The following is a 14,132-nucleotide window of genomic DNA, read 5'->3' as shown; positions in this document are numbered from 1 at the left end:
TATTTCATGTACCTCTTATTACAACCTTATTGTATAGAAGCTCACCTGCGAGACCCTCGCTCGTGGTGTCCGCACATGTAGTCTACTAGTGCGGCCCATGCCAACTGGTTTTCTCTCAGGACTGACATCTCCATCCACAGCTGGTTCGGGAGTTCCTCCCTTCTTCAGACGACCATTGCTTGAATCACGTTCACGAGAGAAGAATCTATGATAAAATTTATATTTTAAAATAATTTGACAGTTCCAATTACATGCCAATTCTACTTTCAGCTCTTATTTCCATGACTTTGTCCTTCCTATCGAAAAGCAACGACAAGATTCAGAAATATTGGTGGCCGAGAAATAGACATCCTGAACCGAATAAACTTGTCAATGTTGCTCTCGAAGTACCTGCTACATAGGTCACAGTCAAGACAGGTTATTCTACGAGATGTTCTAACTGTGAGATGTTGCAAAATGTGCGACAGAAAGCAGTAGAGAGACACGGATCGAGGACGAGTCCGGCAGAGACATAGTGAGGCATTCGCCGAGGTTGGCATGCATCCCTTGGTGAGAGTTTTGAAAAAAAAATTCAAAATTTTTCGAAAAATCAAAAAACGATGGAAATTGTCTGAAAAGCTCACAACACCCAAAAATTTTGAAATTTTTGAAAGTGGAATTTTTCAAAATTTCTTGGTTTTGTGCGCTTTTTGGACAATTTCCAGCGTTTTTTGATTTCTTACATTTTTTTTCAAAATTTTTCGAAAAATCAAAAATGTTTCAAGCCATTAAATTCCAGCCACTACTTTACTGTCCACATCTTTCTCCGACATACTGGTATCTCAAATTATTATATCTTCGTAAACCGCCTGTGAGTACGATGGCTATTGGTGGTCGGGAGTTTAAATTCATGAAGCCTCGTGGGCCAAATTCAAATTTATTCTGGCATCACAGAAAAGATTTCTGCTGCACTGAGGATAACAATATCCAGGCAGATAAGACGTAAAATATTACCAAGCTTATTATCCCAGATTGAGAAGAAACATAGGAGTAATATTCCTATTAATCAGATATTAACAAACCTTAAATGGAACCTTACGAGGTGAATATATATTTAGAGACAGAATTATTTCACAGTAGAGTAAGAGTGTGATGATGAATCGTAAGTATATTGTTTACCATATGCGTGCAAGCTGTCAACCTTCATTATTTTCCCATCAGACTGCGCCCTGTCTTCCGTTGTTTTCTTAATTAAATTTTTGAGATGATAAACTTGCGTCATATTGTGATAAATATATATTTGTTTAAATCTCGTCCGTCTAATCACAATTTAAAATTTAAACACGGCAATACTTCCAGATAGTTGGAACTCTCAATTCTGGCTGATACAAAAACATTCACCCACACAAAAAGTCATATTAAACACGACGTACATATATAGAACAACTTCGAATATGTTATTAAAATGGAATCTGGAAGAGAACATCATTGATATATGATAAACATCTGACTAAAATACAATAATATATAAAAAAAGTTGCATTTTTAGAAATTATGTTCAAGTTTATATAATTTTAATTTTATACACCTGAAGATAATTCATCTAAGAACTGAAACACGTCGTGAGAAAAAAATGATGTTCTAGTGTAAATCGAATGTTTCGATAGAGAACATCATATGGTATTTTAAATATTTTAAATTTTAAATTGCGATTAGACGGACAAGATTTAAACAAATATAATTAAATTTTGTCAAAATTCTTACAAGAAATCCATCCAGATAAATTCTGGCCTAGTGTACCACTGAAATAGGTTTCTTTTATTTATTTAAGACCATATTAAACACTCCAATGTGATAAGAGTTCATTTCAGATATCAAATCATCATGGAAAATGTGGGCATTTCTGTATCGTGAATTGACAGGAAAAGATCAAAAGTTATTCATACAGCTAACTCAGTCTAGAAATAACTTCACAGACCCTGCGTCGAGGCACGAACAGTCAGGTCGTACAACACGACTACAAAACTGAGGGTTCGGGGCTAAAGAAACCTGAAATAACTGAAAATAAATGTAAAGTAGTTACGTATATAAAGACAGATTTTTACAAAAACTCTACGTTCAGGTAAATGGGTTCATTCTCAAGAACAGAGCTTTCATTTGACATTCTAAGCTTAAAAATGCAATAAATACACTGTATTTTGTAACAAGGATCACTTTATATACACGCGCGTAGACCACGGGAATTTAGATGTCGTACCTAAAACATTAATGGTTTAGTTGTATGCTAGTGGCCAGCTCGAACGCACATAAGCCATAATGCAAGGCCAAGAAAGGTTAATATTTAAATGCTCTCTCTTCCCAGCTTTTATCTCAAATTATTATACACATACAAAAATTACCTTTCTGAAACGATTCATCCCAAGTCCCTGGATCAATCGTGATCAGCGACTTAACAACATCCTCAACCAGCAACGAACGGTCCACCAGTTTCAGCGAGGGCCTGAAATAACATCGAACATTTTCATCAGTACACGCACGGCTCTTTATAAAGAATAAATCGAACCAAACCATTCAACAAATGCCCAAGTTTATACAATTTATACGCAGTAGTCTCTTGTAACTGGTCCCACAAAAACTATCCTTAATCGCCCTGATGACGGAGGCAGTATGACCTCCGAAACGTTGGTTAACATCGACCAGACTACACGGCGCAACAACCCAGAAGACAGAAATCTTTATCTTTAATTGAATTTATTGAATACGTAAATATTCGACTTAGAAGCAATCTGATTGGCCATATGATACAAACATATCATTTATTAAAATTTTTATCATTAATATAAAAATGGGACCCTGTGGAACCAAGGGATCACTGTACTTGTATTCAAACATGCAGTTTAAGAAATATTTTATCCAATTTGTTGCTTTAATCCAAACAGGATTCAACTGTAACTGCGAGAATAAGAACCAATCACATCACAGACTTCAATAAATTCGAATCCCAATATCAAAAAAAATGTAATCCTGATTCAGCATTATAAAGTTTTTACGTGCACGTGTGTGTACGTATTTTCTCTTTTTTCACAGAGTACAACAAGTTTAACAACATTTTATTAGCAAAACAGAATTCTAATAATATTTTCTATTCTTCTTACAATAATTTAAAAATGTATGTCTGTCATATTCATCTGTGGTCTTAACTGATTCTGTTTTTAGGCAGCGCAGATTATGGTCCATTGCAGGATCTTCATATAATTCCTTTAACTCTGGACCCAACGGGACGATATATTCATTTTTACAAACCTCCCCGAAAGACAAAATCATTACTTGAGGTGATTACCTAAAACTCAAAATTTAATTAACATATACTACAGTAACTTATGAATATACAATCAAATTAGGCCAAACAGATGAACACAAAATTTTTAAGACTCGACACTGACAAAATAAGAATCGTATGGAAAAACACAAGACTAGTAAAAGATTAGCAAAGTTATGTTTTATAATTATGCGCTGTGCTGCTTCCAATTCCTATTTGCACACTTAACACAACGAAATGTCTACAAAGTCAAACTACAGAAGTAAGATTCTACTGCTGTGGGGTCTGTGAATTCTCTTCCATCTTGTGTTCGGATTTCTCGTCGTAAATATCTGAAGAAGATTTGTAGGTCTGAAGTACGTAAAAATACGTAAGGAGGATAAAGCACCATGTCAGAACTGATATAAAATTTACAGATGAGAATTAAAATTCATTTTAATTACAGCAGAATGGGATTCAATGAATTTAAGACAAGCACGCAAAAAACATTACGCAACACTTAAAAATGGATAATCTGAATAACGACGAGAAGAATCTGTTTACGTAAACTATTATAAAATACAGTTTAAAATTATAAATTTAATTATGGCACTAATATCGTATAAGTATTAGGATGAGCAAAGCAGCAAGAACTACTCGCATCGCCGTAGCATGTGATTCCAAGTGAAGCAGATCATAGAAACCCTGTCGCAAGGGCCCTGACATATAATAGTTGTTTCTGGTCCACATGGAGACAGAGGGCGTGAGCTGCACGATAATTGGACTGGTAGCGGAGCGCGGCGTACAAAGTGAGAGTGTGGGCGTGAGAACCGTAAGACAAAAGCCTCTTAGGAAATTCTATTATATTCCAGTGGTATTAATCAGCCGAGGCAAATATTTCGGAAACGCGTACACTACAATATTTATACTCAGATTCTCTACATACGAAACTGTAATCCTGTCACCTTTGAAATGAAACTGCAATGAGCTCTCTAGCCAAATAAGACTCTTATTTGCTACAGATTTCTGGGTTACGCTGGGCGAACTATTACGTTTTTCCTCGAGGTACAGGTTATAATTTGAAAGGCGATCATCCCATAATCAATTATGCTGCAAGGGGCTTTAGTATTTCATCCATTCTGTTAACCTGCCAGAATATCATCTCCAGTGCGTAAGTTCCTTCAACCGCAGTAACAGGCTCTAAAATTAATGACACCAGATTCACTTACTAAATTGTGGGTTGTGAAAGATAAAGCAGTCTTTTTTTTTAAATTCGACGTCTTTCAGATTGTCATTTCTTGAGAGACAAATTTAGAAAATGTTTTCTTTGGGGTATTTTCAAACTATTAGACTAAACATTTTGTAAAACTAAAAGTAAAGCTAAACTGCTACGGGCCACGTAGGTGCTTGGGGGGGAGAGGAGGTGTAGCTCCCACTCGTTCTCAACTCAGGCACTAGACGGAGGCAAGTAGTCAGTGTCACGACCTGGCCGCGCCTTACTCCTGGGGAAAGGACCCCTGGTACCCATTATCTGTCATAGTATCGAATGTGAACAGAAAGGAAGATCGTGTGTGTCCTGCATCATGAATATTTATCGTCCGTCACGAGGTGTTCACATTTACCTCAGCATTCGTTCCGTCTCAATTAATTCCAAAATATCGATGCGTCTGTCTTCTTCTGGAATGTGAAGTGCCGACACGGACACAGCGTCTTCACACAGCGTACTCCAACCACGAATGTCTGACAGCTTCGGGGCGTGCACTTGCAGAGATTGATTGGGTACTCGTGCCCACTGATGAGGTTTTAAGTCTTGGTGGAAACTTAAAAAAAGAGAGAAACAATGATTTATTAAAAATAAGCATGTGGTCACAAAAGTTCTGGCCGACGGACACATGTTCTGAAGGAACTGTATAAAAATAAGACCTGAAAGTGACTGATTACATTCATTATTTTGCTTTGGTAAATAATAATGTTTTGCAGACTTTTATGTCAGAATATAGAAAATTAAAATAATTTAACGCATTTAGCCAGGTTTAAAAAAATATTGGATGACGTATCTGTTAAATATCACATTTGTAGTTACAGAAAATCCTGTCCATCTCCTCAGTATGTATTAAAGTAACAACACACAAAACATATAATAATAATGAAGGAATCTGAAAAATGCCCTACAATCTAGATTATATAAATAAATTATGCAAATGTTAGTGCAAAATTCTGTACTTGGTTTTGTTCTGTAACTAAATTTCTGTCTGCATCTCTTTACAGTGCCGACTCATTTTATGCAGCATATCACTTGAAATAGAAGACTAATCGAAAACCTGTACATGCAGCAAAAAGTCAAAGTGAGACTGGACTCAGGAGACACCAACAGCATTGAGATAGGTAGAGGTGTAAGACAGGGATGCTGCTTTTTAACCTGTACGGGGAATGACTTGCCAAGGAAGCTCTGGAGGGAACAGGAGACTTCAAAATTGGAGGAAGAGTGATAAAGACTGTAAAGTATACAGACGAATTAGTAGTATTGGCAAAGGAAGAGGAGGAATTACAGAACATGATGGACAAGTTAGTGGAGACAGGTAGAGAGTATGGAATGGAAATCAACATTGAAAAATCAAAGGTAATGAGGATAGCACCGAGAGCAGAACCATTGAACGTTGTAATTGGAAACCAACAGATGGAGAATGTGGAGCATTTCAAGTACTTCGGAAGCATAGTCACGACGGACGCCCTATGCACCAAGGAAGTAAAAGCAAGGATAGCCATGGCCAAGGCAGCTTTCGTCAAGAAGAGGATACTTCTCACTAGCAAGTTGGGCTTGGAGATGAAGAAGAAACTAGTGAAGTGTTACGTATGGAGCAGAGACTTGGACACTCAGGAAGAAGGAACAGAAATACCTGGAGAGTTTTGAAATGTGGTGTTGGAGAAGAATAGAGAAGATCAGGTGGACGGATCGAGTGACCAACGAAGAAGTATTGAGGAGAGTCAACGAGCAAAGAAACATTCTGCAGGCGATTACACGAAGGAAAGCTAACTGGCTGGGACATATTATGAGAAGGAATGGGTTACTGAGTGACATCATCGAAGGCCAGGTTGAAGGAAAGCGAGGGCTGGGAAGAAGACTGATACAGCCAACCGACGACCTTAAACAAGGAAAGAAGATGACGTTCCAGGAATTAAAGCGAGAAGCCGAGAATAGGGACAACTGGAGAGCTCTGTTTGGGCAGAGCAATGGACCTGTCGTAAGACAGAACACTGAATAATAATAATAATCACTTGAAATTGGTAATGTGACTTAAAACTTGATACCTCTTAAAAGCAACTAGTGTATATAGACCTAACCTAACCTAACCTAACCTGTGGTATAACATGCCTCTCAGAGTTCTGAAGCAGTGCAGCTGAAAGTGGCAGGGTGGTTGATGTCCTACCCAACTCTATCTGCAACACTTCCTTGCTCGTTGCTGCCACAAAGATGTTTCAGGTACCATCTATCAAAACAACGTAGGAGAAGAGAAGTTTACACAGTACGTTCACATTTCCCACTAAACACATCAATAAATTCACAATATCTTTCAGAATATGAATCTAATAATAGCATAACATACGCGTAACATTCCTTCCAATTATAAGAATTCTTGTGAACAATATCTTGAGAAACGTTCGAAGTTACAAAGTACAATTTCCTGATCAATGCGTATTTTACTTCAGCGTCCTGTATGGGTTTTTAAGAGACGTACCCTGTTTTATCAAAACACATGCACATCATAGCATAACACTGTCGGTTTTAAATTGGTCCAGTTGGAGATACACAGATTTATTAAATATTTCAATTTCCCTCAAAAAAACATAATTTATTTCTGCTGCAATCTTGGCAACCTCACCGGGACACCATTTTGTTTGTGGACGTCTCACCCCAAACCGCATAATAAGGGAGAAAAATACTGTAAAGGGACCAACATTTTATAATTTTTATACTACGCTAGAAAACACTACACGTCGGAACATTAAAGAAGTATCATACGCCAAACAATTTCATTACCAAGAGAAATAAAATCCTTCTTTCTCTACATAAAGCTAGATTTTGATAATTTCAGATTAGATTATGAGAATGAGCAATTTCCAATCATAATTTTAAAAATACTTATACTTTGCCCAAATTTTCTTAAAATAAACTCTACTGAAATAATAAATGTCCTTATTCGTTATAGAAATGAAGGGAAATCGTAAGCGTGAAACTGTAATACGTCAAGGATCTATTTTGTTGTTATTAATCGTTAAAAACAAACTTTCTGTTAATACTGTCACATTCCCTGTGATGCCCCTTTGCCTGATGAATCATGAGTCACTTCATCGTAGAGTTCGTCAGCACGGACCACGTAGCAACTCTGACGATCGATGCTATCGTAACAAAACTTAATAGTTTGCTTTCAAATTTCATAATTTCAAAGCTAAAAAGTATTAATACCAGTGAACAACGAGGAGGAGTCTTGTGAACGAGGTAACGAATCCCACCTCATACGTTTGTAACGCAGCCAAGATGGCATTACTGGTTGTGGGGAAATTAGAGGGTATAAAGTTGGTATGGCTTCTAATTGCATGAGAGACATACCAAATTTCGTGATAACACAAAATGAATCTAAAATAATTGGTGGGATGTACACATGTGAACTAAAACCGTGTAATAATAACATAAGACCACCTTTCCTTACAAAAAAGAAAAGCATTCCAATGTTTCTAAATTCAAAAGACTATAAACTTAATTACGTATGCGTAACAGCTCAGTTTTAATTGGAATAAACTTAAATAGTTACTTGTAACGTTACGTAAGCCATCGCTATTGCAGAACGTGGCAAGAAAATTAGAACACAGAGGATTATGTTGTCACCTTTCAATAATTCTGTCATCGTCATCCACAATCATAACAGAAGCCTTGCGGACACTACTCTGATTGAAATCCTTGCTGAAGAAGTGATACTGCGTTGTTACCCAGCCCACGTACACATGAGTCGGGTCCTGTCCAGGGAAGATCCTTACACCACAGAAGTACTCGTTGATGAGTCGAATATCTCGTTGCCAATAGATTCCGCTCCTGAGACAGCTGGGACAGACATTACTTTTGGACTTCTGTCTGGGATGGTAGGTGGAATAATTCTCGAGTCCGTCCGAAAGCAATCTGTTTACTCGTTAATTCATTTATATTTATTACTGAAATAAAATTAGCAGAATATGAAGTAACGCACAACTGAATAAGAGGGCAGCTTAGCCCCCCAACTGCAGAATACCAAAAGAATTAGAGACAGTACATGAGAAATTTTATACACAGAGGAACAAAAGTCATATCAAAATTAAACACCGTCTGTAACAAGCCCTGAAGATGGATAAGGAAGCCAAAACATAACCTTTTATTAAATAGAAGTCGAATGGATATTTCATGTACCTCTTATTACAACCTTATTGTATAGAAGCTCACCTGCGAGACCCTCGCTCGTGGTGTCCGCACATGTAGTCTACTAGTGCGGCCCATGCCAACTGGTTTTCTCTCAGGACTGACATCTCCATCCACAGCTGGTTCGGGAGTTCCTCCCTTCTTCAGACGACCATTGCTTGAATCACGTTCACGAGAGAAGAATCTATGATAAAATTTATATTTTAAAATAATTTGACAGTTCCAATTACATGCCAATTCTACTTTCAGCTCTTATTTCCATGACTTTGTCCTTCCTATCGAAAAGCAATGACAAGATTCAGAAATATTGGTGGACAAGAAATAGACATCCTGAACCGAATAAACTTGTCAATGTTGCTCTCGAAGTACCTGCTACATAGGTCACAGTCAAGACAGGTTATTCTACGAGATGTTCTAACTGTGAGATGTTGCAAAATGTGCGACAGAAAGCAGTAGAGAGACACGGATCGAGGACGAGTCCGGCAGAGACATAGTGAGGCATTCGCCGAGGTTGGCATGCATCCCTTGGTGAGAGTTCTGAAAAAAATTTCAAAATTTTCGAAAAATCAAGAAACGATGGTAATTGTCTGAAAAGCGCAAAAAACCCAAAATTTTTGAAAAAAATTTGAAAGTGGAATTTTTCAAAAAATTTTGGTTTTGTGCGTTTTTTGATTTTTTTAAAAAATTTAAAATTTTTAAAAATTTTCGAAAAATCAAAAAACGATGGAAATTGTCTGAAAAGCGCACAAAACCCAAAAATTTTGAAATTTTTGAAAAAATTTTGAAAGTGGAATTTTTCAAAAATTTTCGGTTTTGTGCGCTCTTTGGACAATTTCCAGCGTTTTTTGATTTTTCGAAAATTTTGAAGAAATTTCAATTTTTTTTTCAAATTTCACCCCACCTGATGCCATGCAGGACAGATCGCCGTCGGACTGTGTCTGATGTACTGTGACTCTAACAAACGCGGTCTGTGCCTCACACGGTCTCTATAAGCCGAGATGCTGGATGCAACACGTAAGGCAGAAACCGAGACGGGCATGGCAGGGCACAGGTGATAATTCACTGACTTCTCACCAGTGAAGCTCACGGTCATGCCCAGGGCAGCCTATATGGGATTTGTGGGGGACAAATTTGCATTCGGACTTGTTTTTCCCTGAGTTTTCCAGTTTTTACCTGCAAATATAATTTCACTGACGCTCCATTTTCATTCATGTATCATCTGGGGGTGGCCAATGGTCCAGTTAATAGCCACAGTCCCACAGAGAGACAGTCATGTCATTGTACAATATTCCCAGCTATCATATAAACAATGTTTAATGTGAACCAAATTATTTCTCTGAGAATATTTTAAGCATTCTCTTAATGTTTAATAGCACGTTTTAGTAACAATATAACATTTAATTATTGTGGGCTTCTAACACACTTTCATGCAAATTATGACAATGACTGCCATCTTCATTGCCATGAAAAACTCAAATCTCAGGCACAAATTATTATTATTCTCTATAAAATAAGCAATGTATTGTGTTGTAGGTATAGCATACTTGAAAACATGCATAATCTATGGCAGCAAAATTCACGTGTTCCATTAACGAATTACGTTGCTTTTGTGCACCCATTAGACCATACGTGTCAATGACATTCAGTACTAAAACATGTTTCAAATAAACAAAATATAATTACATAATTACTTTTCTAACAATTTAGGTCCCCTTTCTGGACAATGTAACTGCATGGATGCAGGGAGCATCGATAGTATTTTGGAAATTCTTAACATCTCCAACTCCAAACTAAAGCTTCTTCTTCAAGACGCTCGTTGATACAGCACAGCCTAGATTTCAGATTCTCATGGTATTAAAGATGTGGAATGCAGTCATCTGGTTATAAAATCATATAGCCTTACAGGGGTTCAGAGGAACATAGCACCTCCACCTTCTGAGCAGAAATGTGTATGAATTCCATCTTTAACAAGTGATATGCTCCCCTGGGACATTATTAATTACTTATAAGACTACACGGTGTCACAACCCAGAAGACTTACATTACAAGTACATCCAACAGTGGAAACCGGTCTGTTCAATTCAAACCGTAAGCAGTTACTTTGTCTTAAAGACGTTACATCACCACAAAAAAAGATCGGATTAAGAACGAACTGCCACGAGAGCTTGAACCCACTTCCCTACTTTCAAAACAGTCAAACCTCGTACACCGTTGTAAAACCCAGATGAAAAAGGACAAAACACATTTGTTTAACAAAGAACAGAAACCTATTATGGTAAATAAGTAACAATTTCGCATATGAAATATCACCAAAATTTGAACAGTTCTTATTAAGAGCCAAATAACAATAAAAGATTTGAAAAACAGGAATCAACAAAAGTAAATTCCTTCCAGCTGGTGAAGCTTTACTATCACAGCACATGGTTAAGTATGTTCTTTGATTACTGCAGCCTAATAATCTTGATTTCAATCACCAATGTCTCCCCACATTCTTCTCATGGTTAAGTCAGTGTACGTCAATTCTTGTAATCTAGTGATTTGCCTTAAACCAGCGTTACTTACACAAAGCAATAATATCAATGGTTAAATTTTTTTAAAATTCATCAGTCAAATACTATTAATTTATGTTGTGTGCAGTAACCACGTAAATAAAAACAAATTTTTAAAATAAATTCAATTAGTTACCAATATTTTTTATATAAAATGACCACATGAGTTCTCTTAACATCATAAAGCATATAAATTTAAATTTTCAATCTTTCGGCCTATGACCGTGCCATACTGGAAATATGTTTGATATTAAACGTGCGACAAAAGGCAGTTCCACATTCTTCAAATTAAAACATGTCTTTATGTGCTCGTACTGTTCTGAGACATCACATCATCAAAGTAATATAATATAATTTCATTTTGTGTTAAAACAAATACTTTTCAATCAGATAATATATGCAGTAAGTGTGAAATTCAGTCAACTTCCTTTGCAAAACCACATGTAATTTAACCATGTTTAATAACCAATTCTTAATTATTTTCAGAAGAACCACGAATACCTACCTCGTTCTAATGTACCATTCATTTGTGCATTTTCCAGTTTGTCGTATGTGACAGCGAGCCTCTCCTCGGACGTCTGGATGGTTTATGCTTCAGTTTGCTTGCAGAAGGTTCTGGTGATGCTCCATTCATTATAAGTTCATCTGCTTCAACAGCATCTTCTGAATAACCACGCTGGAGGCCTAATAGAAACAGACTTGAAGTAAGCCAAGACTCTCTTAACTACAGGGTTATTACACAAGACCATATGGCTAGTTCTGAAGCCACGAGTGCGTCATTAAACTCGTTACAAAGAAAGGAAGGTCTTATTAATGGACAAACAGATACCATAAATGGACAAGGCAAGTGCTGCAACCTGTAACTACTGACAAGTGTGAAGACAGTTTCTTATTCCCAGCACCAATGTTAGTTCATGTGTTGCAAATCACTTCTTGAATTGTATTTATAAAATGATTTAATTTATGACTTCTCAGCTCTATAAAGAAACAAGTGTTGATGAGATTTCACTCCTTGGTTTTCCTTCTTTGTCACTTTTCACACACTCAGTTCAATGTAATTTCTCTAGAACAGCATTTTCAGCCCAATGTGGCCATCATCAGGTTCAATTCCCTGCATTGGGGATCATATCCATCGATTAATGTGATTCGTAGTGTATAAATCACATTCTGTATCAGTTATTTCAAAAGGCAGTTTGATTATTAGTCATCAAAATACAACAGAAATGGTCACAGAAGATCTACTGTAAAATAACTTACGAGACATCGCTCTGTAGCTACAGAAATCAAAATAAGGTCATCGCCGACTCTCACTTTCTCACCCAAACTTGAAATTAGCTTATTATTAGTATTCATATGCTGACATAACACAATTTGATTCATCAAATGATCTACTAAATCATTACAGCATTTCCTTAGTCTTCATTTGAAACAATTAAGAATAACTCCAGCAGCTACTGTGACATGATATATAACCAAGTTTTATTATACAATAAAATCCTCTCGAACTATCCACAAGCGTGGAGATGACTAAAGGAAGAACAAGAAAATGTAACTGACTCCTAGGTTGCTTTTATGGTACAGGTATAACATTGTAAAAATGTTAAAATATTGAAAAGAACAGAACTGGCAAGACTGTATAATGTATATTTCTACTATGGTAAATACAACTATATTTCTCAATATTTTCCTTATGCTTCCATAATCAGGGCAATGAGTGATCATCAGTTATGGATCACAACACTTAAACATTTATTTAATTTATAAATTCTATTACCTTTATCATTCGTAACTGAACCCCTTCATCTGTTTGTGGGCCACCGAAACATACACATAAGATATTTTCCTGGAGTAGCTGAGACAGGAATATTTCCAGCTTAATGTCCATAAGCTATGAGTTTCTGAAATGAATAAGTTTGATTTACAAATGTATGTAGCATGAGAATAAAATCTGTACTTTGCAAAACACGCAAGTTACGTACCTGAAGACAATCTGCTCTGACATGCCAATTCAAATGGAAGAAAGTATTTCTCTGCTGTAATGATATTGGCTTCATCATTCTTTGGTAATGGCAAGGCAGATGATGGATTAGGGGCATCCTGACCTGCACCTTTCAGTTCGTTTCGTATCTACAATGTAAGGTTATGACAATTAATCAGGAAAATTAACCAAGATTAAGAGCTACTACAATTAATGAAAACTTGACATAAAGATATCAACTATTCAATTACATGCAATGCAAAACTACTTACAGTATAACCGCCACTTACTGTGTTCAATCAAAGTATTTTTAAATAAATTTTGTTAATATAATTCGAAACAGAACGAGCAACTTACCAAGCACGTTTCAACCGGGAGTGGTGCTACCACTTTATATCTTGGTCGCTGAGTATCGTCTCTAGAGCCCTCACAATAAACATTTCTTTGGTTTAAAAGTCCTTTGCATCGTTACCTAAAAGAATAACAATAACATTCTTCAAATGTAACGTACTAAATAATATGAATCACTTTACGACGACATTATTCTAATCAATAAAGACAGGCAGCCATTTTGAACGGAACTAATATCGTAGTGAAATTTGAAACTATTGTTCCTTAATTCGGCAACTATTCTCAATATCACACTGATAGAATTTAAGTTCTATAACATGTATGTTTTTCATAATGTGAAAACATATGTCTTAATAACACGCTTTATTATACGGTCAGATTGTCGATTTACTTTCATTACCAACATTCAAGCATGGAAGTTCCTTTTATTTTAACTAATGTTTCAATGCAACTCTTTCACAAACTAAACATTTTCTAGCAGTTATAGGCAAAGTGGAATATCTGAAATTCATATAACTCAATATGTTGTCT

General features: G+C 36.3%; 1 protein-coding gene across 3 annotated transcripts; it reads right to left on the bottom strand.

The window, feature by feature from the left end:
• Positions 1–45: 45 nt before the first annotated feature.
• LOC147871012 (ryanodine receptor-like) lies at positions 46–13,858 on the bottom strand. Of its 3 annotated transcripts, XM_087341461.1 has the most exons (7): positions 11,778–11,918; positions 8,748–8,907; positions 8,163–8,482; positions 6,635–6,765; positions 4,900–5,097; positions 2,379–2,479; positions 46–178 (listed from the first exon to the last, which is right to left on the bottom strand). In XM_087341461.1, exons 4-7 carry the CDS (start codon positions 6,646–6,648, stop codon positions 165–167), a joined length of 327 nt encoding a protein of 108 aa, XP_087197587.1. In that variant the 5' UTR covers positions 6,649–6,765; positions 8,163–8,482; positions 8,748–8,907; positions 11,778–11,918; the 3' UTR covers positions 46–164. The 3 variants fall into 3 exon arrangements, 2 of the variants coding, with proteins under 2 accessions (XP_087197587.1, XP_087197586.1); XM_087341460.1 differs by lacking the exon at positions 8,163–8,482 and having other exon boundaries at positions 46–205; XR_015532886.1 differs by lacking the exons at positions 46–178; positions 2,379–2,479; positions 4,900–5,097; positions 6,635–6,765; positions 8,163–8,482 and adding exons at positions 13,047–13,124; positions 13,252–13,399; positions 13,608–13,858 and having other exon boundaries at positions 8,747–8,907; positions 11,778–11,956.
• Positions 13,859–14,132: the final 274 nt, after the last annotated feature.

Source organism: Zootermopsis nevadensis, unplaced genomic scaffold (genome assembly GCF_977971745.1).
Source record: "Zootermopsis nevadensis isolate Lab colony 2312 unplaced genomic scaffold, Znev_1.0 Znev_ptg000075l, whole genome shotgun sequence".
Lineage (NCBI taxonomy): Eukaryota > Metazoa > Arthropoda > Insecta > Blattodea > Termopsidae > Zootermopsis > Zootermopsis nevadensis.
The sequence above is the reverse complement of the archived record's forward strand: the minus strand, read 5'-3'. Positions and strand labels throughout refer to the sequence as shown.